The sequence below is a fragment of the Balaenoptera acutorostrata genome, chromosome 5, assembly GCF_949987535.1.
Source record: "Balaenoptera acutorostrata chromosome 5, mBalAcu1.1, whole genome shotgun sequence".
In the NCBI taxonomy this organism is placed as follows: Eukaryota; Metazoa; Chordata; class Mammalia; order Artiodactyla; family Balaenopteridae; genus Balaenoptera; species Balaenoptera acutorostrata.
The window spans coordinates 66,926,920-66,953,235 of NC_080068.1; the positions used below are offsets into that span (position 1 = coordinate 66,926,920).

Here is a 26,316-nt window from a genome sequence, read left to right on the forward strand (position 1 = left end):
GGGGATTGAGGCCATGGCTGGCCCAAAAGAACATATCAGGTTTTAGACCCGTGCGGATTCGTCTTTAATGTATTAACCACCTGGAGCTCTTGCTAAATGCACATTCCAATTGAGAGGGCTGGAAGGAGGGGGGCTTGGCTTAGCCACACTGGAGACTGAGGCAAAAAGAAAAATCAGTAATACTGACCCTGTCTTTATTTAAAATTTTGATATTTGTTCATCATGGAATTTGCGTTAACCTTGATTTTTAAAATATTGCATTAAAATAGCATTCCTCTTAATTACTTGGTTTTTTGACACCGAAGGCAAGTGCCTTGCTCACGTCACTCACTTTGCCCTTGTCTGGCCTTGTGAGTCAGTAGGTCTGGTCTGCGGCCCTAAGCTGCGTTTCTCACATGCTCTTGGCTTGTGCCCATGCTGTTGTTCCATGGCCCACGCTTTGAGTAAAGAGGTTGTAGGATCATTTTGTCTGAGATGCCAGACCATTCAGTTCCAATTTAGGATTGAGATAAACATTTTATTTGTCCCTACTCATTATTTTTCTCTGAAAACATCTAGTTAAAAGTATAATAAGGTACCATATAAAATGCCTTGAAATTTTTCTTTCTCAACAAAAGCTGTATAAATACAAGCTTTCTATAGATGGTCATTGAAATCAGTAAAAAACCTCAGCTTGAAATTCCATCAGTGCCGAAGATCTTTTGGGTATTTTTTATTGAAAGATCTTTTTCCTTCAATAATGGACATTTTACATTAAAACTTTATACAACCAAAATCTCAAAATAATAATAAAATCACACTAAGGTATTTTTATTGTTAAGTCTCTACTTCATTTTATTGTTGATAAAAATATTGCAAGACACTTGTAACTCTAATGTTTCTGCTTTAAAATAAGCAATTAAAACTAAACATCACAAGAAGAGACAATGAATACATACTACAATTTGCTAATTACTGGCTAAAATGATAATTTAATAGTAATTAATATATAAGAAACAATTGCACTTGAAAAATTAAAAAAGTAAAGAAAAAACCTCTAGTTTTGTAATATGTCTTATGAACAGAGGTTAATCATCTATAACCTTGCCAGGAGAAGTGTATGTTTGTTTAAATAAAAAAAAAAAAAAAGCTTGTGTATTTAACTAGCAATCATTCATTTCTTTTAAGTTTTGAAGTTTTTATATGCTTTATAGAATTTCCCCCGTAGTTTGTTGGTCAGAAAAGACTGCAACACAACTAAAGCAAAATAACACTTCATTGGTATTTAGTGCAAAGTAGGAGTAATTTTTACATGAAATATTAAACATGTAGCCTTTAGAAGGTGTTGGAAGTAAGTGCTATGACTTACTTCCAGTATACTTTCCTCAGTATACTCTTAAAAAGATTTTGCTGGAAATTTTTTAACTGAGGTATTTCTCCTCCTTTGTATGGGATCAGTGGTAGGTAAGCCAGTACAGAGTTGACTTGTCTACCATTCTTTTTTAATGATCTGATTTATTCACCTGTTCTCTGCCATTACTGTGATATTATTCAAAGCTGACAGGATGACAGAAAAAGACAATGCAGAAGAATTAATGTAGCAGTATAATTCCAGGGCTCTAGGTGGAAAGATTCCTATTAAGAAGTGTTATATTAGTGAGGAAATCATTGAAACTAACAAATGTCTACATATTTGATTTAGAAATGAACATCACTGTGGAAAACATGCAGTGGAATATTAATTGCTTCTCATAGCCATAAAAAAAATTAACGTTCCATTGATTCTTAACAGTCTGAAGGTCCACTATATATAATATTAACTCCAACTTGCAAAAGTACAACTATCCACTTCACCACACATGCCAGCTGCTACCATGAGGCTGAGCCATCGTTTCCAGAAAGAAAATGCCTTGTATATGGTAAATAACTTTGCTGTCATCCTTTCTTTAAGGTACATAATAGTGTAACAGCACACTGTCTGTCTATTGAGTAAGCATAGAGGAAAATGACACTAATAAAATACTAATGTGTTTTTGTAGGAGAGGAAAAAAGGATGTAATTCCTTCCCCTGCTGCACTAGGCAAAGGATTTGTTCTTAGATTTTGAAGTCAGGATTGAAGAAAAAGGTAATATGCCAACACCACGAAATGTAGGTTAGTACCAGCAATATGTGGGTTTGCTGTATGTCTGTCTGTGTGTCATGTAAAGCAAATTTAGGGAAATAAAAGTGAATATATGTGGCTTTTAAATTGCCAAGTCCTTTTTTTTTAATCACGTGTATAACAACAAGGCCACTTAAAACTCTGAGATGTTTTTAAAGGTAGCAAGGTGAATGCTCTACATTATAAATGCTATTGAACATTTGACTCTAAATATGAATTACTTGATTATGGTAAAGAAAGAAACTTCCCACGGGAAGTCCTTAGTACAAAGGCTTCAAATCTTGTCTTACTGTTAACTTTCCCTAAAGATTTAAAAGATTTTCAGAGACATGTAATGTCAATAGACTCTTTTATGCCCTGTAATAAATGGCTGGTTTGGGGGGTTGTTTTATTATTTTTCCTGTCTCACCTTTGCTGCTTTGGGTGAAATGAGCCTCCCCTTCAGAGTTTTAAAAACTAGATTACACTAAAAGCAGTGTGTCCCATGCTTCTCAACCTCTGTGATATACCGGAAGTCATCTGAAGGGTTTTTACCAGAATATACACATCTGGCCCCATCCTCACAGGATCTCTGATGATTTGAGTAGGTCTGGGATGGAGCCTGGACTTCTTAAGAACAACTGCACTAGACGGGGATTCTCAGAGACAGAGAATTTGTAGCTTCTTTTTTCTTTTTAAATCATTTTAAATAAAAATATTCCCTATGAGCCAGCTGGGCCAAATGGTTAACATGTCCTTGAGAGAGTTGTGGTATAACGGGGCCTGTAGCTCAACAGTGCAGTAGAAGAGTCAATGGACTCGCTGTCTGTGTTTGTTACAGTTTCCTGTTGGGGCAAAATCATGAGAAGCAGACATGGGCAAAGAGTTGGGAGCCAGACTTTTACTTGCAATTCCCAGTTACTCACTGCATTCAGGCGAATGGGCACTCTTGTTTATATAAGATCCTTTCACTATCACTATAGAAAAGGGTAGAAATCCCCAAGCACATGGTAAATGGTTTGGAAAAAAGAAACAGGAGTACAGAATCAAGAAAACTATTATAAAGATTGGCAAAAGTACATGTTCTGAATGGTGTGTGGGTGTATGTGTGTGGAAGGGCCATGGAATGGGTGTGGCAGGCTCTCGTGAGAAGTTCTCAGTCTGGAGATTTTGCTTCATGTGGTCCCTAGGACGGAATTTTCTCTTTAGAACTAGGAGGAGCTCAAGGCACCAGGACCTAGGGTTGTGCAAATACACTCTTTACAAGGAACACCACCAGTTCAGTTTCTAAACATGATTTTAGAGCCTATAAAACATGCTGCTTTTCCCTAGCTTTGTTTCTTTCTTTACCTCATATAAAAAATAAATAAATAAAAAGGGCAAGAGAAGAGCCAATAACTGGCAATAGGAATGGATAAGAGTCACTCTTTACTTAATAATCTGTGGACAGTCGCTCCAGGCCTTGGCTTTCCTTTTGGCCAAAGCCAGCCAGGCTGGTTCTGTTGACACGGGGGCAGCGTCTGGGGTAGAGAATCTCTTTGTGACTTCTTTCACCAGTGGTGCTGGGGGAGCCGAATCAGAGATCTCCACTAGATTGCATTTTGAAGGAAAAGGAGAAAGGAATAAGTCAGAGCCACATTTTGATTTAGCAGAAGTATGAGATTCAGAAAGGAGAACCCAGTGAAACACTGGGTACCTCTGGCGAGAAGAGTTAGAGAAAGAAAGCTACGTGATCATAACTGTTCCATACAGAATTACGGTGATCACAGTGCAGTCGATTCTAATTTCAGAGAATGTCTAGAAACCTAATTTTCTCTGTGCACAGAAGCTATGCCTGTGTGATAATAATAAGAGGTAAATTCTGTGATTCTAGGCATACAACCAGTCAATTTCATGAAGAAAAAGCTTAAACCAAGTAGTTTGAAGTTTGAACCTGTTAGCTGGTGAGGTTAAAAGCTACCTCCTCTACCAGGCATGCCCTGGGTCCCTCCTCCCTCTGAGGCCCATGGATCCTGTCAGCTCGTATCACTCAGACTCGTCTAACAATTCCTTCGCATCCCATCACTATTTATCAGACCTTAGAGGCTTTGTGTGGTGAGTGTTCCTATCTTATCTTTGGGTCTTTCTTATTGTAGGCAATGGCCTACAAAATACTGAAAAGACAAAAACTTCAGCAGAAGGCTTGCTTTATTAAGGTGGAGCCAGCTCTGAATTGCATTAACCCTTTGGTGCTTCTAAGAAATCAGGCAGACAAAGGTTGATCTCTGACTTCGGAGCTTTCACTATTCTGCAAGAATTCTCTCTTGACACACACCAATATGATGTTTAGAATCCTTAATTCCTGGGTATAAGATCAAACGAAATAATGCCCTTGGAGGTTCTTGAGAAAATGCTCCAAAGTGGTTTTCAAATATAAAGGTTTTTTCTCCTCACCAAATAGTAAATATAGCTTTAATAGTGAGACCTCTTTACATTTCCAGACCTCAGCTAGCAGGTATCCAAGGCATAAAAAAATCTTGGGTCCAGAAGTTGGGTGTCCTCCGAGGAACAGGGCTGCCTAGTGGGGAAAACAGATGCCCTAATAACCCCTGAGAGGAAGCTCTTTCAGACTCTCCATCCTCCAAGTGATGTGTAACAAGGAAATAGTTATAAACATTATTGGATCATTTTATCTTTTAACAGAATAAAGAGTTTTTTTTTTTAATGTGCATGCGTCTCCTATGTGTCATGAACATATAAACACTGCTGCTGTTAATTAACATCAAGGACTTAGAGCACAACAACCTTGCTCTGTAAAGTCACACCTGGGTCAGAAATTTGCTGTCTGAAATCACATCAGTGAGAAGGGACCACCCCACTTTTTCCTGGAGCATCTGAGCCACTTGGATGACCATGATTCAGAGAAACAATGTCCATTTCCAACTGGAGCAGAGCTCCAGGTAGGGGTTTTCCAATACAGCTTCCTCACATTTACCTTAAGTTTGTGGTGTCAAAGGAAACAGGCTCCTGAGTCCACTTTTCAGCTCAGGCTTGATATCAACTACTTTGCTTTGAGTCACTGCTTCATTTAAATTTTACCTAAAATTCACCCTTTCCCCTGAATCCTAATATAATCTTATCTCTTGTTTTGTTTAGAAGGTTCTTATGGTGTGCAGTCTTCCTTGCTGCAGGAAGTTAATAAACCTAATTTTGTTGGACTACAGGCAGTGGAGTTGGAGAGGGCTCATATCACCTTGTTAAAGGTTCAGGAATTTAATGAGTCACTTGATATCACACTAGTAGCTTGAAATTAGCCATGGCTGGGAGTATTTACACCACAGCAAATACTACAAATCAGAGGTCTCTCCACTCCCTGAAGAACTGATTGTTAAACGTTTATCATCACACCACTGATAGTGGGTGAGTTTCTGATGATCTTTATCAGAGGAGCTTTATCAGTGTCAGAGTTGATGAATGGGGTCGTGAGACAGCTTGTGCTCTGAAATGCCTAAAATGCCGTGCTAGTTATGACGCTAGAGGAAATAAAACACACCCTAAGAAGAAAAACCTTTAAGTACGGTTAAATAGAAATGGACCTGTTCTCTACCTGTCACAGATGTAGGAAGAGTGTTGGCCTTTTTCAGCTGTTCTCGGCGCTCGAGCCTGGACGCTGCTGTCTCTGGCTTCTTCTCTTCCGGCTGAGCGGTGGACTTGTGCAGGGAACCAGCTCTGCTGACACTGCTGCTTCCAGGCTGCGGGCTGACACTGACCTGGGTGGACAGAGGAAGTCAGGGGAAGACTGACCATGCAAGGCAAGGCCTTGGAGGCTTCCATTGGCCAGCCCCCGTTCTCTGCTCCCAGAGGAGGGGCCGGACTGCACGGGGGAGCGGTGTGTGCTCAACCACGGAGCCGCTCAGTGCAAATGTCCCGAAGAGGGGACGCCACATACTTTCCCAGAAGAGCCCTTCAAATTAACTATACCGTCAGGGCCACAGAGCAAGATTCCTAATTTCCTCTCGACTCACTGCTCAAATAAAATGCTTTTTGTATTTCTCATATAACTTGTGTGAGCGGATTCTGCCAAATCAGGCTAACCTAAGAGCATAAGGAAACCAAATTTCTAACCTGAAACGCCTCCTTGTCTTAACAGTGGTCAGCTTATTTATTGCTCTACTGTCTAAGTATTCTCCACCACTCTCAGCTAGCCTTGTTTTGTTATTGTTGTTGTCTTAAATCCTGTGAACTAAAAGAGCCAAGCTCAGGAATTCCCTGGTGGTCCAGTGGTTAGGACTCGGCCCTTTCACTGCCAGGGCCCAGGTTCAGTCCGTGGTTGGGGAACTAAGATCCCGCAAGCTGCGCAGCGCAGCCAAAAAAAGAGAGAGCCAAGCTCAGGAAAACAAAGTTAAAGCTGAAGACTAAGCTACTTACGTTTTCTTTGGAGAGCTTTTCTGCCTGTTTGGCCTCCCTGGCTTGCTTCCTCTCCTCTCGAGTCGCTTGCTGCTCCCGAAACCCCTTCTGCTTTTGCAGTGCCAACGTTATCCACAGTGGCTGCGCGGTTTCAACTTTCTCCGCAAGTTTGGAGCCGTCTAAAGAGTGTCTGCTCTGAAGCGTTGGCTTTTCTGTGGGAAAAAAGACTGTGATATTGTGATGTACAAGTAAGAAATACATATTTGGTCTTTGTCCCTGTTTCTGGCACAGAACTAAAACCCTTGCAGTTTCCTAAGTGATGAGAGCATAAAGGTGTCTTTTGTTCTGCTAATGAGGTAACTTTTGGAAAGCACCTGAAGATGGAGGTTGGTTGCCAATAGAACCAATCATGTGATTAGAGGGTTAGAACTTTTAGTCCCACCCCCAAGCTCTCGGGGAGGGGCGAAGGGTTGGAGGCTGAGTTCAATCACCCATGGCCAGTGATTTAATTGATCACGACTATGTGATGAAGCCTCCATAAAAAGCCAAAAGAACTGGTAAGGAGAGCTTCTGAGTTGGGAACACATGGAGGTGCTGGGAGAGTGACTAGCTCCAAAAGCATGGAAGCTCTATGCCCCTTTCCCATTCATCTCTTCCATCTGGCTGTTCCTGAGTTCTATTCTTTATATATAAACTTATATATATATATATATATATATACATAAACTAGTAAGTAAAATGGTTCCCTGAGCCCCTGTAGCAAATTAATTGAGCAACGTAGATTTGCAATTGGCATCTAATTAGATGGGGGCAGTCTGGTAGGACTGAGCCCATAACCTGTGCAATCTGATGCTATCTCCAGGTGGAAAGTCAGGACTGAGAGAAGTGAGTTGAACTGACACCAGCTGGTGTCAGAGAATTGTTTGGAGGTGTGGGCATCCACCCCCCACATCTCCCCAACAGAGTCAGTAAAAAATCAGATGTGCATTGAAACTAACTACTCACTTGCCTCAGTCCCTCATCCCCTAAAACTTGTGACAGTCATCAGCCCAAGAAATAGTCAACTATCCCTTTCTAACACAAACACCGTGCCAATACCTGAGTGACTCCGCTGGGTGGGAAAGTAATATCTTCCTTCGATCAGTGGAAAAAAAACAGGAGCATGTGTCTCCCCTCAAAATGGAAGAAAAAATAGTCTCAAGTGTCAAAAAACCTCAGGCCTACAGAGGACCCAGGTAGTTATTTGATTCACTGTCCTCTTTTTATTTATTGCTTTTTTAAATTTATTTTTTCAATGGAAACTTCTCCATGTCCCCACCCCACCCCCCATCCAAACAAGTGGAATCCCAACGTATGAAAGAGGAAAAGGGGACACTGCTCAGCCTAGTGGGGCTGCTGAGGGCACCAGGACTCTGAGGAACACAGTGGGAAGCTGCGATTTTGGTCCAATGCCCTCATTTTTGTTGTTTTAATTTTTTTAAATTTATTTATTACTGGCCGCACTGGGTGGCGTGTGGAACTTCCACGACCAGGGATGGAACCCGTGCCCCCCGCAGTGGAAGCGCGGAGTCTTAACCACTGGACCGCCAGGGAAGTCCCCAATGCCCTCATTTGATAGATGTGAGCACTTGGGTCCATAACCATCAACTGCAGTGACCACGGTCACCCAGCAGTTAGTGCACGGGCTGAAGCCTGAGCCTAGGACTTCTGACTTCCAGTCTGTGCTTTTATTGTGGTGGACTGTCTTGCCTATGCAACTGGGGGCAACAAACTTCCCAGGTAGATGGGGTCAAACACTGAGTAGTAACTGGGCTCTGGAATTGAGCAGACCTGGGTTTGCCCTTATGTGACCTTAGAAAAGCTACTTAACCTCTCCAAGCTTTCATTTTCTAATCCATAAAATGGAGATGAGAATGGCACATGCCTCACCAGGCTAATGTGAAGATTAAAAGGGGTCCTCGGTATGAAAACATTTAGAATAGTGCTTGGCATGTAGTAACCGCTCTACAAAAGTGAGTGTTCTTGTTATTTATGTCTGTGAGACAATGATCCCCACCCGCCTTCTACTCCCCAAGTAAAAATTATGCGCTATTAGAGGTAACCATTCTGGCATTGGCATTGAATCCTTTACTATCTCCAAGGGAAAGGGCCCATTCTAGTCCTGTTCTTTGAAACCAAACGGAAGTCTACACTTTGATCCAGACCTTACCAAACAGGGCTTTCAGTTAAGTGAACGTCATATTGAGGAGAAAGAACCAAAATAAGTTCGAATTGGGAATTCAAGCACAAAAATTCAGGCAGATCCTTAATTTTCTACAACTCTTAGATCTATAATGCTGTACAAAGAATTCATATAATGAACCTTGCGAATTGTAATATTCCTAACCAAATAAGGATTCAGTTATGATCTAACATAGGAAAGAAAACCGACATATTTCAGAAGTATTTTTTTAAAAAACTAAAACTGAAACTGAAAGGGGTTTTTGATTAGTTAACCAGAAAAATCAAAAAATATTTACCACTTCGAGCATTCTGCTTAACTGAGAAGCTTTACGTACATTGGAAGGAAATGAGTTTCACCTTTTTACTCAAGGGCTGTGTAACACCTGTGTGTAAAATGGCTAAAAACCAAATTCCCCAGATCTAAGTGATTTCCATTTAAAGCAGTTATGTAAAAGAGAGTCTCACCTGAACTTGCTTGGGAAGGTCATTCAAGCAACAGGCCAGTTTCCTGCCAACAACTTTGACTGCGTTTATCACAAGGGTCGAAATACCTTTAAAGTATAATTGCCTAAACTTACAGTTGACTAAAATAATTTGAAAAGATAAATCTCTAGCCAGATTTTTATCTTCTTAGATCTGTAGTTTGAATAGTACATCCTGGAGTTATGGACCAGACTCTTTGAAAGGCTGTAACATAATATGTATTAAGGGCCTAACAGGTCTGGATTGTAGTTGGGGATCAATAAACAGAAAACAGGATGTTAAAATGGGACTCATGCCTGAGTTTCAGCCAGGGATGCCCCAAAAGGTCGTAACAAATAATAAATGGCACTTACTCCCGTGTTGTGAAGTGATGTGCTTGATCACCTACTCAGGACTAGCCAACGAGGTGACCAAAACAGCCACCTCAAGGTCCTAGGAAAATCAGAGCTGAGGCAGAAGCAGCCAGAGTAGAGAATTTCTTTGAAAAACATTGTTGGAGCATGGTGTGTTCCCACGTCCTCTCCCCAGCAGAGGAAAGGGGGCTAAGCCAAGTGAGAGGATCTCTAATGAGACCACTCAGACAAACTCCTGGAGTCTGTGGGGCACAGACTTGAGGTTCTATTCACACCAGGAAAAGTCCAAAGGCAAGGACGGTGGCTGCCAGGGGCCTGGAGAAGAGGCGTTTGTGCTGGGAAGACCTCTGTTATTGAGTGATGCTTGAGGTTCAGGTGCTAGCCATGTGGATGGGAGAGAGAGGGGCGGTCTGGAGGGGAACCAGGGACCCAGGGCTGCCTGGAGGAGGCACCACTGAAGTAAGGGAATTGCAGGAGGAGAAAGAGCCCAGGTGGCACATGAGGGATCTGAGGAACACACAGAAGAATCAGCACTGAACATCCCCCAAGAGCAGTGAACGTTGCTGCCTCACCTCTCTCCCTTCCTTCGCTCCAGCTATGGGGCCTGTTTCTGGGCCAGGAGGAAGGGCAGAAGTCGACCACGTCTGCATCCCCACTTTAGGCGTTTCAGCCCAAAGCAGGCCAAATTAGGAGGGAGACACTTAGTTTGAAATACTGTTTGGAGTTTGATTATGACACTGGAGGCAGCATATTAATTACTAACATGAGACAGTTGTTACTAAAGGTGCCTAGAGGACTTTTTACTATCAAAAAGTAGCTGAAAAGATAGAACTCCAACTCAACAACAACTAAAAAACCCAATTAAAAAATGGGCAAAGGACTTAAATGGACATTTCTCCTAAAAAGACATACAAATGACCAACAGCATATGAAAAGGTGCTCAACATCATTAATCATCAGGGAAATACAATCAAAACCACAATGAGGTATCACCTCATATCTGTGAGAATGGCACGTGTGTGTGTGTATCTCCCAGAAAATAACAAGTGTTGACCAGAATGTGGAGAAATTAGAACGCTTGAGTGATGCTGGTGGGATATAAAATGGTGCAGGCACTATGGAAACAGTAGGGTGGTTCCTCAAAAAATTAAAAATAGAATTACCATATGATCCAGCAATTCCACTTCTGGATATTTATCCAAAAGAATTGAAAACATGATCTAGAAAAGATATTTGCACACCCATGTTCATAGCAGCACTATTCACGATAACCAAGAGGTGGAAGCAACCCAAATGTCCATCAACAGATGAATGAATAAACAAAATGTGGTGTATACATACAATGGGATATTATTCAGCCTTAAAAAGGAAGGAAATTCTAATAGATAACTAATGAGAACCTACTGTATAGCACAAGGAACTCTACTCAATGCTCTGTGGTGCCCTAACTGGGAAGGAAACCCAAAAGAGAGGGGATACAGGTATACGTATAGCTGATTCACTTTGCTGTACAGCAGAAACTAACACAACATTCTAAAGCAACTATATGCCAATAAAAATTAATTTAAAAAAAAAAGGAAATTCTGACACATGCTACAATATGGACAAACCTTAAAAACATTATGTTAAGTGGAAGAAGCCAGTCACAAAAGGACAAATACTGCATGATTCCACGTATATAAGGTATCTAGAGTAGTCAGATTCATAGAGACAGAAAGTGAAACAGTGGCTACCAGGGGCTAGGGGAGATGAAAACGGGAATTGATTAACGGATATAGAGTTTCAGTTTTGCAAGACGAAAAAGTTCTGGAAATTGGTTGTACAACAATGTGAATGTAGCATTACTGAACTATACACTGAGAAATGGTTAAGATAGTAAATTTTACATTATGTATCTTTTACCACAATAAAAAAAACTTGTAAAAGTGACTGAAATAATTATGCCCAAGATATTATCCAAGAGATGGGGGAAAAATGAGAATCACAGATCAGATTTTTAAAAACAGCCCCCCAAAATAAAATAAATAAAACAAGGTTTTGCTAAATTCTGTGGAATTTTTGAACAATTTTTTGGAACAAATATATGACTATGGTCATTCAGTCCAAGAAGTAACGTTAAGAACATTTATGTAAAAAGTGTTTCTGGAGGCTTAATTACAGCATTTCACAAATACCAGGTGAGAATTATGGCAAGAAGTCCTAGGGTAACAAATGGGAAGATCATTTAACCCGGGAAAGAACCCCTCATCCAGGTTTTACCACTGCGAGGAGCAGGCAAGTCGCCTAACTTTTTGGATGTTGATGTCCCCATCTGTAAAATGGAGCCAGGACAACCCACATGTGCTGTGAGATTAAATGAGATGCTGTAAACAAAAGCACTTTGTAAGTCATTAAGCACAAAGGATGACTGTTGTTGAAATTTTCCGGAACAGTAAAATCCCTAACTTAAGTCAAGGTTTTAAAAGACAGAGAAGTTCTTTGTTAATTGCATAATCTTTTTAATGGGGGAGTTCAAAGTGTCTAATTAAAATTTTATTTTGTGACAATGCTTAATTAAACCTATTCTCTTTCATTCTAAACTCACTGGATGAGGAGAACCACAGCCAGCCCACTCAAGTTCCCCCCTCTAGGTTCTGGGGAGACGAGCAAGTGCCTCCTGGCATCTAATCACTGCTCCTGTAGGTCACTTCTTGGAGAAAGGACTACTTAGTATCTGTTCTACCCATTGGAAGGAGGTGAGAATCTCAGAATGAGATGATATCTGGTGATATCTATAATCAAAGCATTGGAGGACAGACGCTGGGGGATTATTATTGCTATTTCCATTCCCACTGGAGTGGGTTCAGTCAATGCCTTCCCAGTGCCTTGTCCCATGTATTGGTCCTTGCTGAGCTCCACCTAGGGAATGGAGACCTCTTTCTAAATTGGTGTCCCCCCAAAAATGTGTGTGTCTGCCTTAAAGGATGTGCAAGGCAATTCACTGAGAGTGAAGAAAGAAAAGATTAAAATTTCTATTTACCTATTTTAAAATCTAGAAATAATAGAATCGAGCTTTTCTAATTCTGAATACCCAGATGCAGACACCTCACTCAGCCCATGTATCAGAAGGCCGTGTATAACAAATGGTATGTTTAAGGACTCTGGAGGCGGGGAGGGATTGAGATGGCAGAGTAGGAAGATGTAGAGCTCTCACCGCCTGCCACAAACACATTAAAAATACATCTACATGCAGAACACTGTTCATGGAACACTAGCTGGAAACTGGCAGAAGAACTCCTATACAACCAAAGCTGCAAGAAAGATTTCCACGTGACTGGGTAGGATGGAAAAAAAGGCGTAGGGTTGGGACCCCTGCCCCTGAGGGGGATCTGAAAGGAAGAGAAGGTCTGTATGGGTGGACCCTTGCCCTGGGGAGCCAGCAGGTTGAGCCACAGACTGGGCATCCCAATCCTAGTGTTGTACATGGAGGAGACAAGTCCCCTTGGCTGCCGGGAGAACCTCTGGGACAGACAGAAGGGCTGGAGAAGCCTAGACTCTACTCGTGAGGAGTGTGCATGTGCTGGCTGGTCAACAATCACGGTGGAGAGGACTCTGCACTGGTGGCTGCCACCTTGCCGCACTCCCCAGTCTGAGCTGGGTGAACACCCCAGCCCCACTCACTCCACACTGCCGCATGGTGTGAAACCTGGGCCAACTGGCCCCCTGGGGAAAGACTCAGTCTAGCTACACAGACAGACTGGGGGCCCTGGGTGTGATCCGGGTGGGGTGGTGGTCACTGTCAGTGTGCGCTCAGGCGGCCCCGCAGAAGCATGCCACAGTTTGTCTCCCAGCCTAGCAAGAGTGCCCCACCCGCTCCACACTGCAGCTTGGCTCTGGATCTGGGGCAGACAGGTCCTGGGAGAAAACTGCCACAGAGGCAGCCCGGATTTCTGGTGGCAGCATGGCCATCTCAATTCCTGCAGCCACAACACCCGGATCCCCAGCCCCAGCCTACTCCACACCACAGCCTTGCACCAGATCGAGGATGAACACAACAGGGGAAGGGACATAACCCTGAGCTGCGTCTGAGCAGAGCCGTGGACGCCTACAAAGGAGGTGCACAGGTCCTCTGGATGCATGGGCCTCACTTGCTTCAGCAATCCCCTCCTTTGGGGCAGGGCATACACTAAAGGGGAACAGAGCCTGACTGAGCCCAACCCACAAGGCTACTCCAACAACTGGGGAGCACACCTCACTGCTAACAGGGTGGCAAGAGCCACAGAGCAGAGAGGAAGTCCCATCTCACACCCTGCATAGACTTTAGATCCTCCAACACCAACCACACCCTTTCTCAAGGTGATAACAGCCAGCACACCCTGAGGAAAGGCATGGCTGGCATCCATATCAAACCAGGCCTCATACCAAAGACACTGGACACACATAATCTACACAGGGATGCTCCCACGTAAAAACACTCCTTCAAGACCACAATAGATGATGTTTCTCCTGCATGCACAGAGACAGAGAAAGTAAGTAAAATGAAAAGGCAGAGGAACTACTCCCAATTAAAAGAGCAAAAGAAATTCCCTGAAAGAACAAATAATGAAACAGAGCTCACTAGTCTACCAGACCCCAGTTCAAAAAGGTGAGTAATAAAAATGCTAACTGAATTAAGAAAGACTATTAATAGAAATGCAGATCACTGTAACAAGGAACTAGAAATTACAAAGATGAACCAATGAAAAACAGATAATTCAATTGCCAAGATTAAAAAAAAAAAGTAATCTAGATGCAATGAATAGCTGACCAAATGACACAGAAGAGTAAGTGACCTGGAAGACAGAATAATGGAAACCACCCAATCAGAACACCAGACAGAAAAACAAATGGAAAAAAAAAAAAAAAAAAAAAGAAAGCAACTGGGATTTCCCTGGTGGTCCAGTGGTTAAGATTCTGCACTACAAATGTGTGTGTGTGTCGGGGGGTGGGGGGGGTGGGGGGCGCTGGGTTCAATCCCTGGTTGGGGAACTAAGATCCCACATGCTGCGTGGTGTGGCAAAAAAGAAAAAGAGCAACATACAAGACCTATGGTATATATAAAACTTGCCAGCCTATGCATAATAGGGGTTCTAAAAGGAGAAGTGGGAGAGAAGGGGATTAAAAATGTATTTGAAAAAACTATGGCTGAAAACTTCCCAAAGTTAAAGAAGGAAACAGAAATCCAGGTACAAGAAGCTCAGAGTGTCCCAAACAAGATGAATCCAAACAGAACCACAAGAAGACATATCATAATTAAAATGGCAAAAGTTAGAGAGAGGATTCTAAAGGCAGCAAGAGAAAAACAGACTCATTTACAAGGGAATCACCATAAGGCTATGAGCTGATCTCTCTGCAGAAACTTTGCAGGCCAGAAGGGAGTGCAATAATATATTCAAAATCCTGAAAGGGAAAAACTTGCAACCTAGGATACTCTTCCCAGTAAGATTATCATTTAGAATAGGAGGAGAGATAAAGAATTTCTCAGACAAGCAAAAACTAAAAGAATTCAGCAATATTAAACTTACTCTAACAGAAATATTGAAGGGTCTTCTCTAAATAGAAAAGAAGCAAGGATCTGTAGGAAAGGGAAAATCATGATAGGAAAGGCAAACCTAGAGTAAGGACTGAAGATCACCTAAATAATCCAGTACTTACACTAACAAAGAAACAAAAAAATTGTAAAAGCAATTATAACTACAATAAACAGTAAAAGGATAAGCATGAAGATGTAAAATAGGAAAGCAAAATCACAAAATGTGAGGGAGGGGAGTATAAAACTAGATCTTTTAAAATGTATTTGAACTTGAATGACTATCAGTTTAAAGCAAGTAGATACAGTTATGGGTCAACATATAGGAACTCCATCATAACCACATATCAAAAACATACCATAGATTCATGAAAACCAAAAATAAAGAAACTGAAGCATACTACAAAAGAAAATCATCAAACCACAAAAGAAAAAACAAAAAGAAGAAGAACAAAAAAACTATAAAAACAATTGGAAAACAAGGATTAAAATGGTAATAAGTACATGCCTATCAATAATTACTTTATGTCAAATGTCAAAGGACTAAATGCTCTGATCAAAGACATAGAGTGGCTGATTGGATAAAAAAAAATAAGAACCTACAATATGCAGCCTACAAGAGACCCCCTTCAGGGCAAAAGTCATACATAAAGTGAAGGGATGGAAAAAGATATGTCATGCAAGTGGAAACAACAAGAAAGCGGCGGGGGGTGGGGAGGGGGGAGAAGGGTGGGTGGGTGGGTAGCAATACTCATATCAGACAAAATAGACTTTAAAACAAGGGCCATAAAGAAAGACAAAGAAGGGCATTATATAATGATAAAGGGATCAATACAAGAAGAGGATATTACACTCGTTAACATATACTCGCCTAATATAGAAGCACCTAAATAAATAAAGCAAATACTAACAGACATAAGGGGAGAAATGGACAATAATACAATAATAGTAGGAGACTAACACCTCACCGACATCAACTGTCAGACCTTGCAGACAGAAAATCAACAAGGCAAGAGGTCCTAAATGACACACTAGGCCAGTTGGACTTAAATGATATCTACAGGACACTATATCCAAAAAAAGCAGCATGCACATTCTTTTCAAATGCACGTAGAAAGTTCTCTAGGAAAGACCACATACTAGGTCACAAAACAAGCCTCAACAATTTCAAAAGGACAGAAATTACATCAAGCGTATTTTCTGACCACAGCAGTATGTAACTAGAAATCAATTACAGAAAGCAAAATGGGAAAAGAACAATGTGGAGACTAAACAGCATGCTATTAAAGAACCAATGGGTCAATGATGAAATCAAAGAAGAAATCAGAAAATACCTCAAGACAAATGAAAATGAAAACACAACTTTACAAAATCTATGGGATGAAGAAAAGACGTTCTAACATGGATGTTGATAGCAATACAGGCCTTCCTCAATAAACAAGAAAAACCTCAAATAAACAACCTAACCTACCACCTACAAGAATGAGAAAAAGAACAAATAAAGCCCAAAGTCAGTGGAAGGAAGGAAATAATAAAGATTAGAGAGGAAATAAATAAAATAGAGATTTAAAAAAAATAGAAAAGATCAATAAAACCAAGAGCTTATTTTTTGAAAAGATAGACAAAAATTGACAAACCTCTAGCCAGGCTCAACAAGAAGAAAAGAGAGAGGACTCAAATAAACAAAATAAGAAATGAAAGAGGAAAAATAACCAATATCACAGAAACAAAAAATCATAAGAGAATACTATGAAAAGTTGTATGCCAACTTAGAAGAAACTGGACAACTTAGAAGAAATAAAAAATTTTCTAGAAAAATTTCTCAGCCTGCTGACTGAGTCGAGAAGAAACAGACAATTTGAACAGACTGAACACTAGAAGTGAAGTAGAATCTGTAATTTAAAAACAAAAAACAAAAAAACCTCCCTACAAAAGTCAAGGACCAGATGCCTTCACTGGAGAATTCTACAAAACATATAAAGAACTTAAACCGATCCTTCTCAAACTATTCCCCAAAAATTGAAGAGGAGAGAACACTCCCAAATTCATTCTACGAGGCCACTATTACCCTAATACCAAAACCAGACAAAGACACTACAAAAAAAAATTAAAGGCCAATATCTTTAATGAATATAGATGCAAAAATCCTCAATGAAGTATTAGCAAACGAATCCAACAATACATAAAAAGGATTGCACACCATGATCAAGTTGTATTCATTTCAGGGTCACAAGGATGATTCAACATACACAAAAATCAATGTGATACACCACATTAACAAAAGGAAAGACAAAAATCACATGATCATCTCAACAGACACAGAAAAAGTATTTGACAAAATTCAACATCCATTCACATCAAAAACTCTCATCAAAGTGGGTATAGAGGGAACATATCTCAACATAATAAAGGCCATTTATGACAAACTCACAACCAACATCATACTCAACAGTGAAAAGCTGAAAGCCTTCCCACTAAATTCAGGAACAAGACAAGACTCTCACCACTTCTATTCAACATAGCACTGGAAGTACTAGCAACAGCAATCAGACCAGAAAAAGAAGTAACAGGTATCCAAATCGGAAGGGAAGAGGTAAAACTGTCACTATTTACAGATGGCATGATATTCAATATAGAGAACCCTAAAGTCTCCACACAAAAAATATTAGAACTAACAAATGAATTCAGCAAGGTAGCAGGATACATGATTAATAAATAGAAATCTGTTGTGTTTCTATACACTAACAATAAACTATCAGAAAAAGTAAAAAACCCAAAAAATCCCATTTAAAAATCACATCAAAAAAATACCTAGAAATAAACTTAACCAAGGAGATGAAAGACCTATATGCTGAAAAGTATAAAACATTGATAAAGGAAACTGAAGATGATTCAAAGAAATGGAAAGATATCTCACGCTCTTCGATTGGAAGAATTAATGTTGTTAAAAATGGCCATACCCCCCAAAGCAATCTACAGATTTAATGCAATCCCTATCAAAATACCCATGACATTTTCACAGAACTAGAACAAATAATCCTAAAATTTATATGGAACCACAAAAGACCCAGAATTGCCATAGCAATCCTGAGAAAAAAGAAGAAAGCTGGAGGTATAACCTTTCCAGACTTCAGACTATACTACAAAGCTACAGTAATCAAAACAGCATGATATTAGCACAAAGAGAGACATAAATCAATGGAACAGAATAGAGAGCCCAGAAATAAACCCACACACCTACAGTCAATTAATCTACAACAAAGGAAGCAAGAATATACAATGGAGAAAAGACAGTCTCTTCAGCAAGTGGTGTTGGGAAAGGTGGACAGCTACATGTAAAGAAACTAGAACATTCCTTCACACCATACACAAAAAGAAACTCAAAATGGTTTAAAGATCTTAATATAAGAAATGACACCATAAAACTAGAAGAGAACACAGGTGAAACATTCTTGACGTAAATTGCAGTAATATTTTCTTAGATCAGTCTCCTGATGCAAAAGATATAAAAAGCAGAAATAAGCAAATGTAACCCAATCAAACTTAAAAGCTCTTGCACAAGGAAGGAAACCATCAACAAAATGAAAAGTCAACCTACAGAATGGGAGAAAATATTTGCAAACAATGCAAACAATAAGGGGTTAATATGCAAAATATACAAACAGCTCATATGACTCAGTATCAAAAAGACAAACAGGGACTTCCCTGGCTGTCCAGTGGTTAAGACGCCATGCTTCCACTGCAGGGGGCGCAGGTTCAATCCCTCGTCAGGGAACTAAGATCCCGCATGCTGTGTGGTGCGCCCAAAAAATAGAAGAAACACAAAAAGACAAACAACCCAATCAAAAAATGCGCAGAAGACCTCAATAGACATTTTTCCACAGAAGATATACAGATGGCTAACAGGCACATGAAAAGATGCTCAATAATGCTAATTATTAGAGAAATGCAAATCAAAACCACAATGAGGTATATCACCTCACACAGGTCAGAATGGCTGTCATCAAAAAGTCTACAGATAATAAATACTGGAGAAGATGTGGAGAAAAGGGAACCTTCCTACACTGTTGGTGGGAATGTAAAATGGTGCAATCACAATGAAGAACAGTATGGAGGTTCCTTAAAAAACTAAACATAGAACTACCATGTGATCCAGCAATTCCACTCCTGGGTGTACATATGGTGGAAAAAATGAAAACTCTGATTCAAAAAGATACATGCACCTCAGTGTTCACAGCAGCACTATTTACAATAGTCAAGACGTGGAAGCAACCCGAATGCCCATCAACAGATAACTGACTGGGCTTCGCTGGTGGCGCAGTGGTTAAGAATCCGCCTGCCAATGGAGGGGACACGGGTTTGAGCTCTGGTCCGGGAAGATCCCACATGCCGCAGAGCAACTAAGCCCGTGCACCACAACTACTTAGCCTGCGCTCTAGAGCCCGCGTGCCACAACTACTGAAGCCCGCACACCTAGAGCCCGGTGCTCCGCACCAAGAGAAGCCACCGCAATGAGAAGCCCGTGCACCGCAATGAAGAGTAGCCCCCGCTCGCCACAACTAGAGAAAGCCTGCGCGCAGCAACGAAGACCCAACACAGCCAAAAATAAAATAAATAAAATAAAAATAAAGATTAAAAAAACCCCACAGATAATTGATTTAAGATGTGATATATATATACGTGTATATATTTATATATGTGTGTGTGTGTATATATAGTGGGATACTCAGACATAAAAACGAATGAAATATCGCCTTTTGCAGCAACATGGATTCACCTAGAGAATATTATGCTTAGTGAAAAAAGTCAGAGAAAGACAAATACTATATGATATCACATGCGGAATCTAAAAAATAATACAAATGACTGTATACAAAACAAACAGATTCACAGACATAGAAAACAAACTTATGGTTACCAAAGAGGACAGGGAAGTGGGAGGGACAAATTAGGAGTATGGGATTAACAGATACAAACTTCTATACATAAAATATACAAGCAACAAGGGAATTATACCCAATATCCTGTAACAACCTATAATGAAATATAACCTACAAAAAAACGCACAAAAAATGAATCACTATTCTGTACACCTGAAACTAACACAGTATTGTAAATCAACTACACTTCAATTTCAAAAAATTGGAAATAAAGACAGACAGACAGACTCTGGAGGGAAGCTGGGAGTGCTGTGATGTGATGCAGGGAGAGGACTTGCATTCTTGTCCTCATTTGTTTTGCTTATTTGCATTGTGAGTTTCAGCAGTTCAGTGAGTTTATGGCATATCATATCTTCTCTGAACCAGATGATCTGTTATGAAATGGACAAATGGTGTAAAGAAATTCCAGTAAACAAACCACAGATTGGGATATACTACTAATAATGCAAGCATAACAACACAGCAGAGCTGTCACGCTCTTTGCCTGATACTTGGTGCAGAAATCAAATCTGACAAGAAGGTGGCCAAAGAAAATAAAAAGCAGCACCATGATTTGCAATGTGGATTTACATCCACTGTATTTTCAGTGAACCTCACCCTAAGTACATATGGTGCTCCACGGGTTTTAGCTAATGATGGTATTGTATGTATACAGTTAACACATAAATTGGAGGTCCAGGCTTAACGTTTTTATCCTGATAAGGTGTTCAGTTAAACAAAGTTGGTCAGCCCAGGCCTGGGGTCGCATAGCGTGTAAAACCCCAATGGTCTTAGGTAGAGACCACCACATGGTCCTTGCTCTCATGCTTCTTTTCTACCAAATAAAGAAAAATTCAATTAGCAGAGACTGTTAGCCCAGAATCTGGATACTGAGAAAGAAAACAGGGGCAGCAACAGTTTTTGGTAGAAAACTGTAAGAATTCTCTCTAAGAGAAAGAAGCAGTACAGAGCGTTACTTCTCTGGGAGAAGACAAGAGAGTGATAGAGCGGGTCAGTCTGTGAGAGGAACTCTGATGATACCACCAAAGCTAACAGCACAAAAGCTAATGTCAAAACTGAAAATGGGGGTTCCGGTTCAAGAGGGTGACATAGGAGGATCCTGAACTCCCCTCCTCCCACAGACACACTGGGTTTACAGCCCCATACTGAACAATTCCTTCTGAAAGAAATCCAGAAACTAGCTGAGTGACTTCAACACATCAAGGGAACAGAAAAAAAAACCACATGGAAATGGGTAGGAGAGGCTGAGACACAATCTCGCCATAAACCCCATCCCCAGCAGAGTGACCCACAACCAGGAGGGAATTCAGAACTCCCCGTCTCTCTCTGAGGAGCAAAGGTTTGGACCCCACATCTGGAACCTCATCTTTTAAGACTTCCACCTGAGTGACAGGCCCCCAAAACATCTAGCTCTGAAAGCCAATGGGGCTTATGTCCACGAGACCCACAAGGCCATAAGGAAACTAAGGCACAGATCTTAACAGGCTTGTGGGAACTTACCGTGGCTATCCCCCCAGAGCCCAGCGCAGAGGTAAAACAACAACAAAAACCTGAAAAATGGGTTCCTCTTCGGCAGGACAAACAGAAACCAATAGGGAGATACGGTCTGGACACTGCTGATCAACATGCTGGTCCAAGAAACCAAGCAAGGCTTGGTTAAAAAGGATGGTAGCGTCTTCCATAAGGCAAGTAACCAAACCAACATCTCTGGGAAACAGCTCTTTTCTCTGCAAAAATCACCCCACACCTAAAGAATTAACCTAAATCTTCCCTAAAAAACCTGAGGGGAGAATTTCTCTGAGAAATACGAGTAACTTCCTGGGCTATGAACCACACCTGACCACCTACTCTGCAAAACAGAAAAGAAAAAGTATCAGATGAAGGTTCTTGGGGCCCCAAAGCCAATCCAAGTGATCATCATGCTGCCCCAAACATCCAGCATGAAGAAACACTAGGGGCAGGCAGGAGTAATGGTCGCTCTAAAATTTCCTTATCGGAGGGCTTCTCAGTGGCAAGCTGGTGGGGTCAGGATGCATATGTGGGCATTGTGCATTAAATTGAGACAAACTTGATTATGCACACAGAGGCTCCTGAGGGGGGCTGTCCAAAGCCCCCTAACTTCCCACCTGGGTGCCGCTAGTGCCCAGAGACAGAACACAGACACTGGTCTAGGAAACTCCAGTCTTTACTGTCACTGCACAGGCCCCTCATAAAGATTAATAACATCTGCATTAACTTGGACGACGTTTCAATTTCCACTGCCAACCGAAAGCGAATCAGTCTGTGCCAGCACCTCCAACTTATTACTTGGGTAAGTAAGGATCATTAACGGTGTGAACTGCAGACAGTCAGTCAACAGTCAGAACGCAACAGTCAGTCCACATTTCCAAAACGGTAAAGAAAAGTAAAGAGCCTCACCATGATCCATGAGTGAGGGCACCTGGGGAACGGGGCACCAGGCTCTAATTAAGGAAGTGCTCCAACGCCAGCTCCGGGGGCTACTTCCGGCCCTGGGCACGGACAACAGGCTGGACAGAGGCAGAGTTTTGCAACCTACAGTTACGCACCTTTCCTCCCCGCCTCGGGTGTTGCAGAAGGCTTTTCTTGCCGGGCGGCAGACGGAGCTGGGGAAGCTGGCTTCCTCTCTGTTTCCACCTCTTCCTCCTCATCCCGCTTCTGGTCCTTCCTCTCCTCAGTCGGCAGGGCTGAGGGTATCCGGGGGTCCCCGTTGTCCCGGCCCTCCTTGCACGGCTCGCCGGGCTCCGGGTCAGGCTTCCCCGCCCGGCGAGCCAACAGCTCCACCAAGTAGGGCCTGCTCAGCTTGGAGATCGGGGAGGACGGCGGAGTCTGGCCCGCGGGCTTGGGAGCCAGGGCTGGCTTCTGGGCCAAGGGCGTTCTGTTTGCTGCCCTGTCCTGCTCTGGAGCCGGGGGCTGGCTGCTGGCTGCTGGGGGCCCAGGCTGGGCTGCAAGAGGAGACTGGCTGGGAGGGCTTTCAGCAGAGTCCTTCCAGGGAGCCGGAGCTTGCTTCCTCTCGGGGGGGAGGGACGGGCCATGCTTGAGGGCCGCAGCCTCTGTCTCTCTCTCTCCAGCTGTGCTCCCCGGAGCTGACGGTGCCCCACTGATACTGTCCCCCATGCTGCCGTGCTTTTTCTTCTTCTTTTGTTCTGTTTGTTGGTCGCAGTGGAAGCGCAAGGAGTAGTTGGTCCTTCTCAATTTTATTCCAAAAGGGGAAGCTTTATCCTCCCCACCTGGCATCACGGGCTCCGGCTTTCCTACTCCACCTGTGGTCTCGCTGTCCGAAGTGACCACGGGTTCTGCTTGGGCCACTGCTTTCTGTGGAGGGTAAGGAAGGCTTGGAACAAGGAAAGATGGAAGGTCTTTGGCAAATTTGCACCCCTCTGTGGTGTCCGTTGGCTCCTGGTGCGCCCCCGGTTTCTCTGCACCCTTCACGGGCTCTTTAGTATCAGCAGCAGCGAGCTGGGGCCGGGCCTCTTCGCTGGGGCCCGGCAGGGATCTTTTTCTAATGCTTTCCGCTTCCGTGTTCTGTTTGGAGGTCTCCCAGCCCCCATCAGAGAATTTCTGCCAGGCAGGCTTAATGGAGAACTTTGCATTTACCGGCAGGGTCCTCCGGAGGTTCCCGCGGGAATCACATCGGCCCCTGGGAGTGTGTTCATCACCCGGCCGAGACTCGTCTCTCTCGCCGCGCTGGTCACTCTCTGCATTCTTCAGGATTCTGGACCGAATGGAAGCCCATTCAGCGAGCGCGGCCATGCTGCTCGGAGACTCCTGTGAGGGCCTGGTCTTCCCACTTCCTGCCCGGGGGTCGCCTGGGGCTCGGGGTGGGTTCTCCAGGGCAGGGACATCTACGTGCTTCTTTTCTTCTGACAAGCCCAGAAGAGACTTGCACGCTGTGTCCTTGATCTGGCTCAGGTTGACGGCTGGGCCGCAGAGCTGGGCTCCCGTAACCAGAATGGCTGTGTGTGGGATGCTCAGGGACGAGGGCAGGGCGTGGGAGGCCGGGCTGGCTTTGGGGACCTTTGGCTCTTGGGGACCAGAGGCGAGCCCCTCATCTTTCATGGGCTTCACCGGGCTCAGATTGACTTTGGGGAAGAGAATTTGTTTCCCTCCAGATGACACCTGGAAAGTGTAGGGTCTGGGCATGGTCTGCCTCTCATCTACCTCCTGCCATCTGAGTTCCTCCACCTTTCTGTCTGTTTCTGGAGCGGCAGCTTCTTTCTTCTCTCCTGGAGCCAACGCCTCTTCCACCTGGGCCTCTTGTTTCTGGTGCAGCTCTGCGTTGGTTTCTTCCCTCTCTTCCTGCCATCCACAACGATGATCCCCGGGAACATCCCCCTGGTTTCCGGGCTGCTCGCCTGATGGCTCGGTGGCCTCTTGGCTCTGCTTCACCCAAATACTCGGTTCCTCAGAGTTTTCTCTTGGCTTCTCGAGTTTCAGGTGTTCTTGTTCTGCTTTCTCTGAAATGTCGCTCTGAAATGGGCTCCTCAAGCCCCTTTTGTGGTCCAGCAGCGGCTGATTCTCCTCTTCCACTCTCGGTGCTTCCTGAAGCTTCTTTTCCGCTTCCTGCCTGCTCTTCGCCTCCGCGTCCTCCCGCAGTCTCTGCGCCTCCAGCTCTTCCTGCCTTCTGAGCTCCTGCATCCGTTTCTCCTCCTCCTCCCGCTGCCTCTGCGCCTCCAGCTCCTGCCGCCTGAGCTCCTCCCGCCGCCTCTCCTCTTCCAGCCGCTGCTTCTCGGCCGCCCGCCGCCTCTGCTCCTCCAGTCTTCTGAGTTCCTCCAACGCTCTTTCCTCTTCTTCCCGCCGCAGCTCCTCGGCCTCCTGCCGGCCCCGAGCCTCCAGCTCCTCCTCCTGCGCGCGTCTCTCCAGGCGCCGCGCCTCTTCCTCCAGGCGCCACGCCTCTTCCTCCAGGCGTCTCGGCTCCTCGGCTTCTGGGGGCCCTCCTTCGTCGTGCTCCCTCCGCTCTGGGTCTCCGCAGCCTGTCTCTTCCGGACTCTGCGCCGCCTCTTCACGCTGCCTCTTTGCTGCCTCTAGCTGTACTTCTCCCTCCTCTTCCTCCCCTTCCTCCTCCAAGAGCTCCTCCTGCCTTCTTTTCTCCTCCCAAAGCCTCCTCTCCAGGGCCTGGAGCCTCTGCTCTTCCAGGCGTCGCCTCTCTGCCGCTTCGGCCTTTTGCCGTTTGCACTTGGCCTCAAGTTCTTGCCAGTATTCTTCTTGGCGTCGCTTCTCTTCCTCCGAGTCCAGCGCCTCTGGCTCCTCTTCATGCCAGATTGGCTTGTCTTCTCCAGGGTGCCCATTCTGGTCTAGGGACAGCTGATGCCGGAAGCCACCTTGCTCGTTCTGTCGATCCTAACATTGGTAAGGGAAACAGAATTAGCTTTCCTTGTGCACAGGCTACCATTACAATCCTATTCACAATGCGAGTGGCCCTCCTAATCTCAAAAGTAGGAGCAGCGTTCCCCTCTCTACGCACAGAGACAGGTAACCTCGGGTATCCCTCACACCAAGAGTAAACTGGGGGTGGGGAAAAGAATTTCATCTTTGTGTTTCCTCTCTACATGTCATCCTCAAATTCCTTTTTTTTTTTTTTTTTAATACACGTGAATAATCATAGGAAAACTGGTAGTCCAGCATTAGAAAGGTGAGGAAAAATGAGATTTGCGCTTCATCAATATCCCCCGAAACTTATGACTGAGAAGTCTAATCAAACTGAAGAAGCTTTGGCTAAGCCATAGCACAGGAAAGTGGGCCATCCTTCTCCTGCGAAGCACACAGTATCCGGAGCCCCTCGGAAGGCAGCCTCTCTCTCTGAGGCCCACCAGCCACCAGCGGGCAACAAGTCAGAAAGGGTGGTGGAAAGGAAATGGGCCCCTTCACCCTTGTGCCTGAAACACAGCCATCCCCGACAGGGACAGACCGAGTTCCTTCCATAGGCCCCTCACAGCACCATCCTGCTAGGCAACATTAATGCCCAGCCAGCAAGGGTGTCTGCCAGGCCGTACATACCCCGACAAGTCGCCTGTGCTTCCTTGACACCCTCTGTTTTTTTGGCTTAATGGACAGTTTGTGCTTGGCGGCACTGTTGTCCAGGCAGGCGATGGCCAGGGGGATGGCATCTAGGTTGACGCTTTCGATGGTGCCGGCAGAGGAGAAGTGCCTTTTTGGCCGAGACGGTTTAACTGGAGCAGCCTACAGTGGAGATTGAAACGTGAAGTCAGTCCGGATCAGAGAACAACCTGCAGGGAATCCTGGAA

At 43.5% G+C, this 26,316-nt stretch overlaps 1 protein-coding gene across 4 annotated transcripts in view; it reads right to left on the reverse strand.

The window, feature by feature from the left end:
* Positions 1–1,497: 1,497 nt before the first annotated feature.
* Positions 1,498–26,316, reverse strand: part of CRACD (capping protein inhibiting regulator of actin dynamics) — a 148,568-nt gene continuing 123,749 nt past the window's right edge. For all 4 annotated transcript variants that reach the window (XM_057546808.1, XM_007165291.2, XM_057546809.1 and 1 more), the window contains 5 exons: positions 26,069–26,251; positions 22,621–25,411; positions 6,528–6,718; positions 5,707–5,869; positions 1,498–3,709 (listed from right to left, as the gene is read on the reverse strand). In XM_057546808.1, coding sequence (XP_057402791.1) covers positions 3,549–3,709; positions 5,707–5,869; positions 6,528–6,718; positions 22,621–25,411; positions 26,069–26,251 — 3,489 coding nt within the window. In that variant the 3' untranslated portion in view covers positions 1,498–3,548. The remainder of the gene's footprint in view (positions 3,710–5,706; positions 5,870–6,527; positions 6,719–22,620; positions 25,412–26,068; positions 26,252–26,316) is intronic.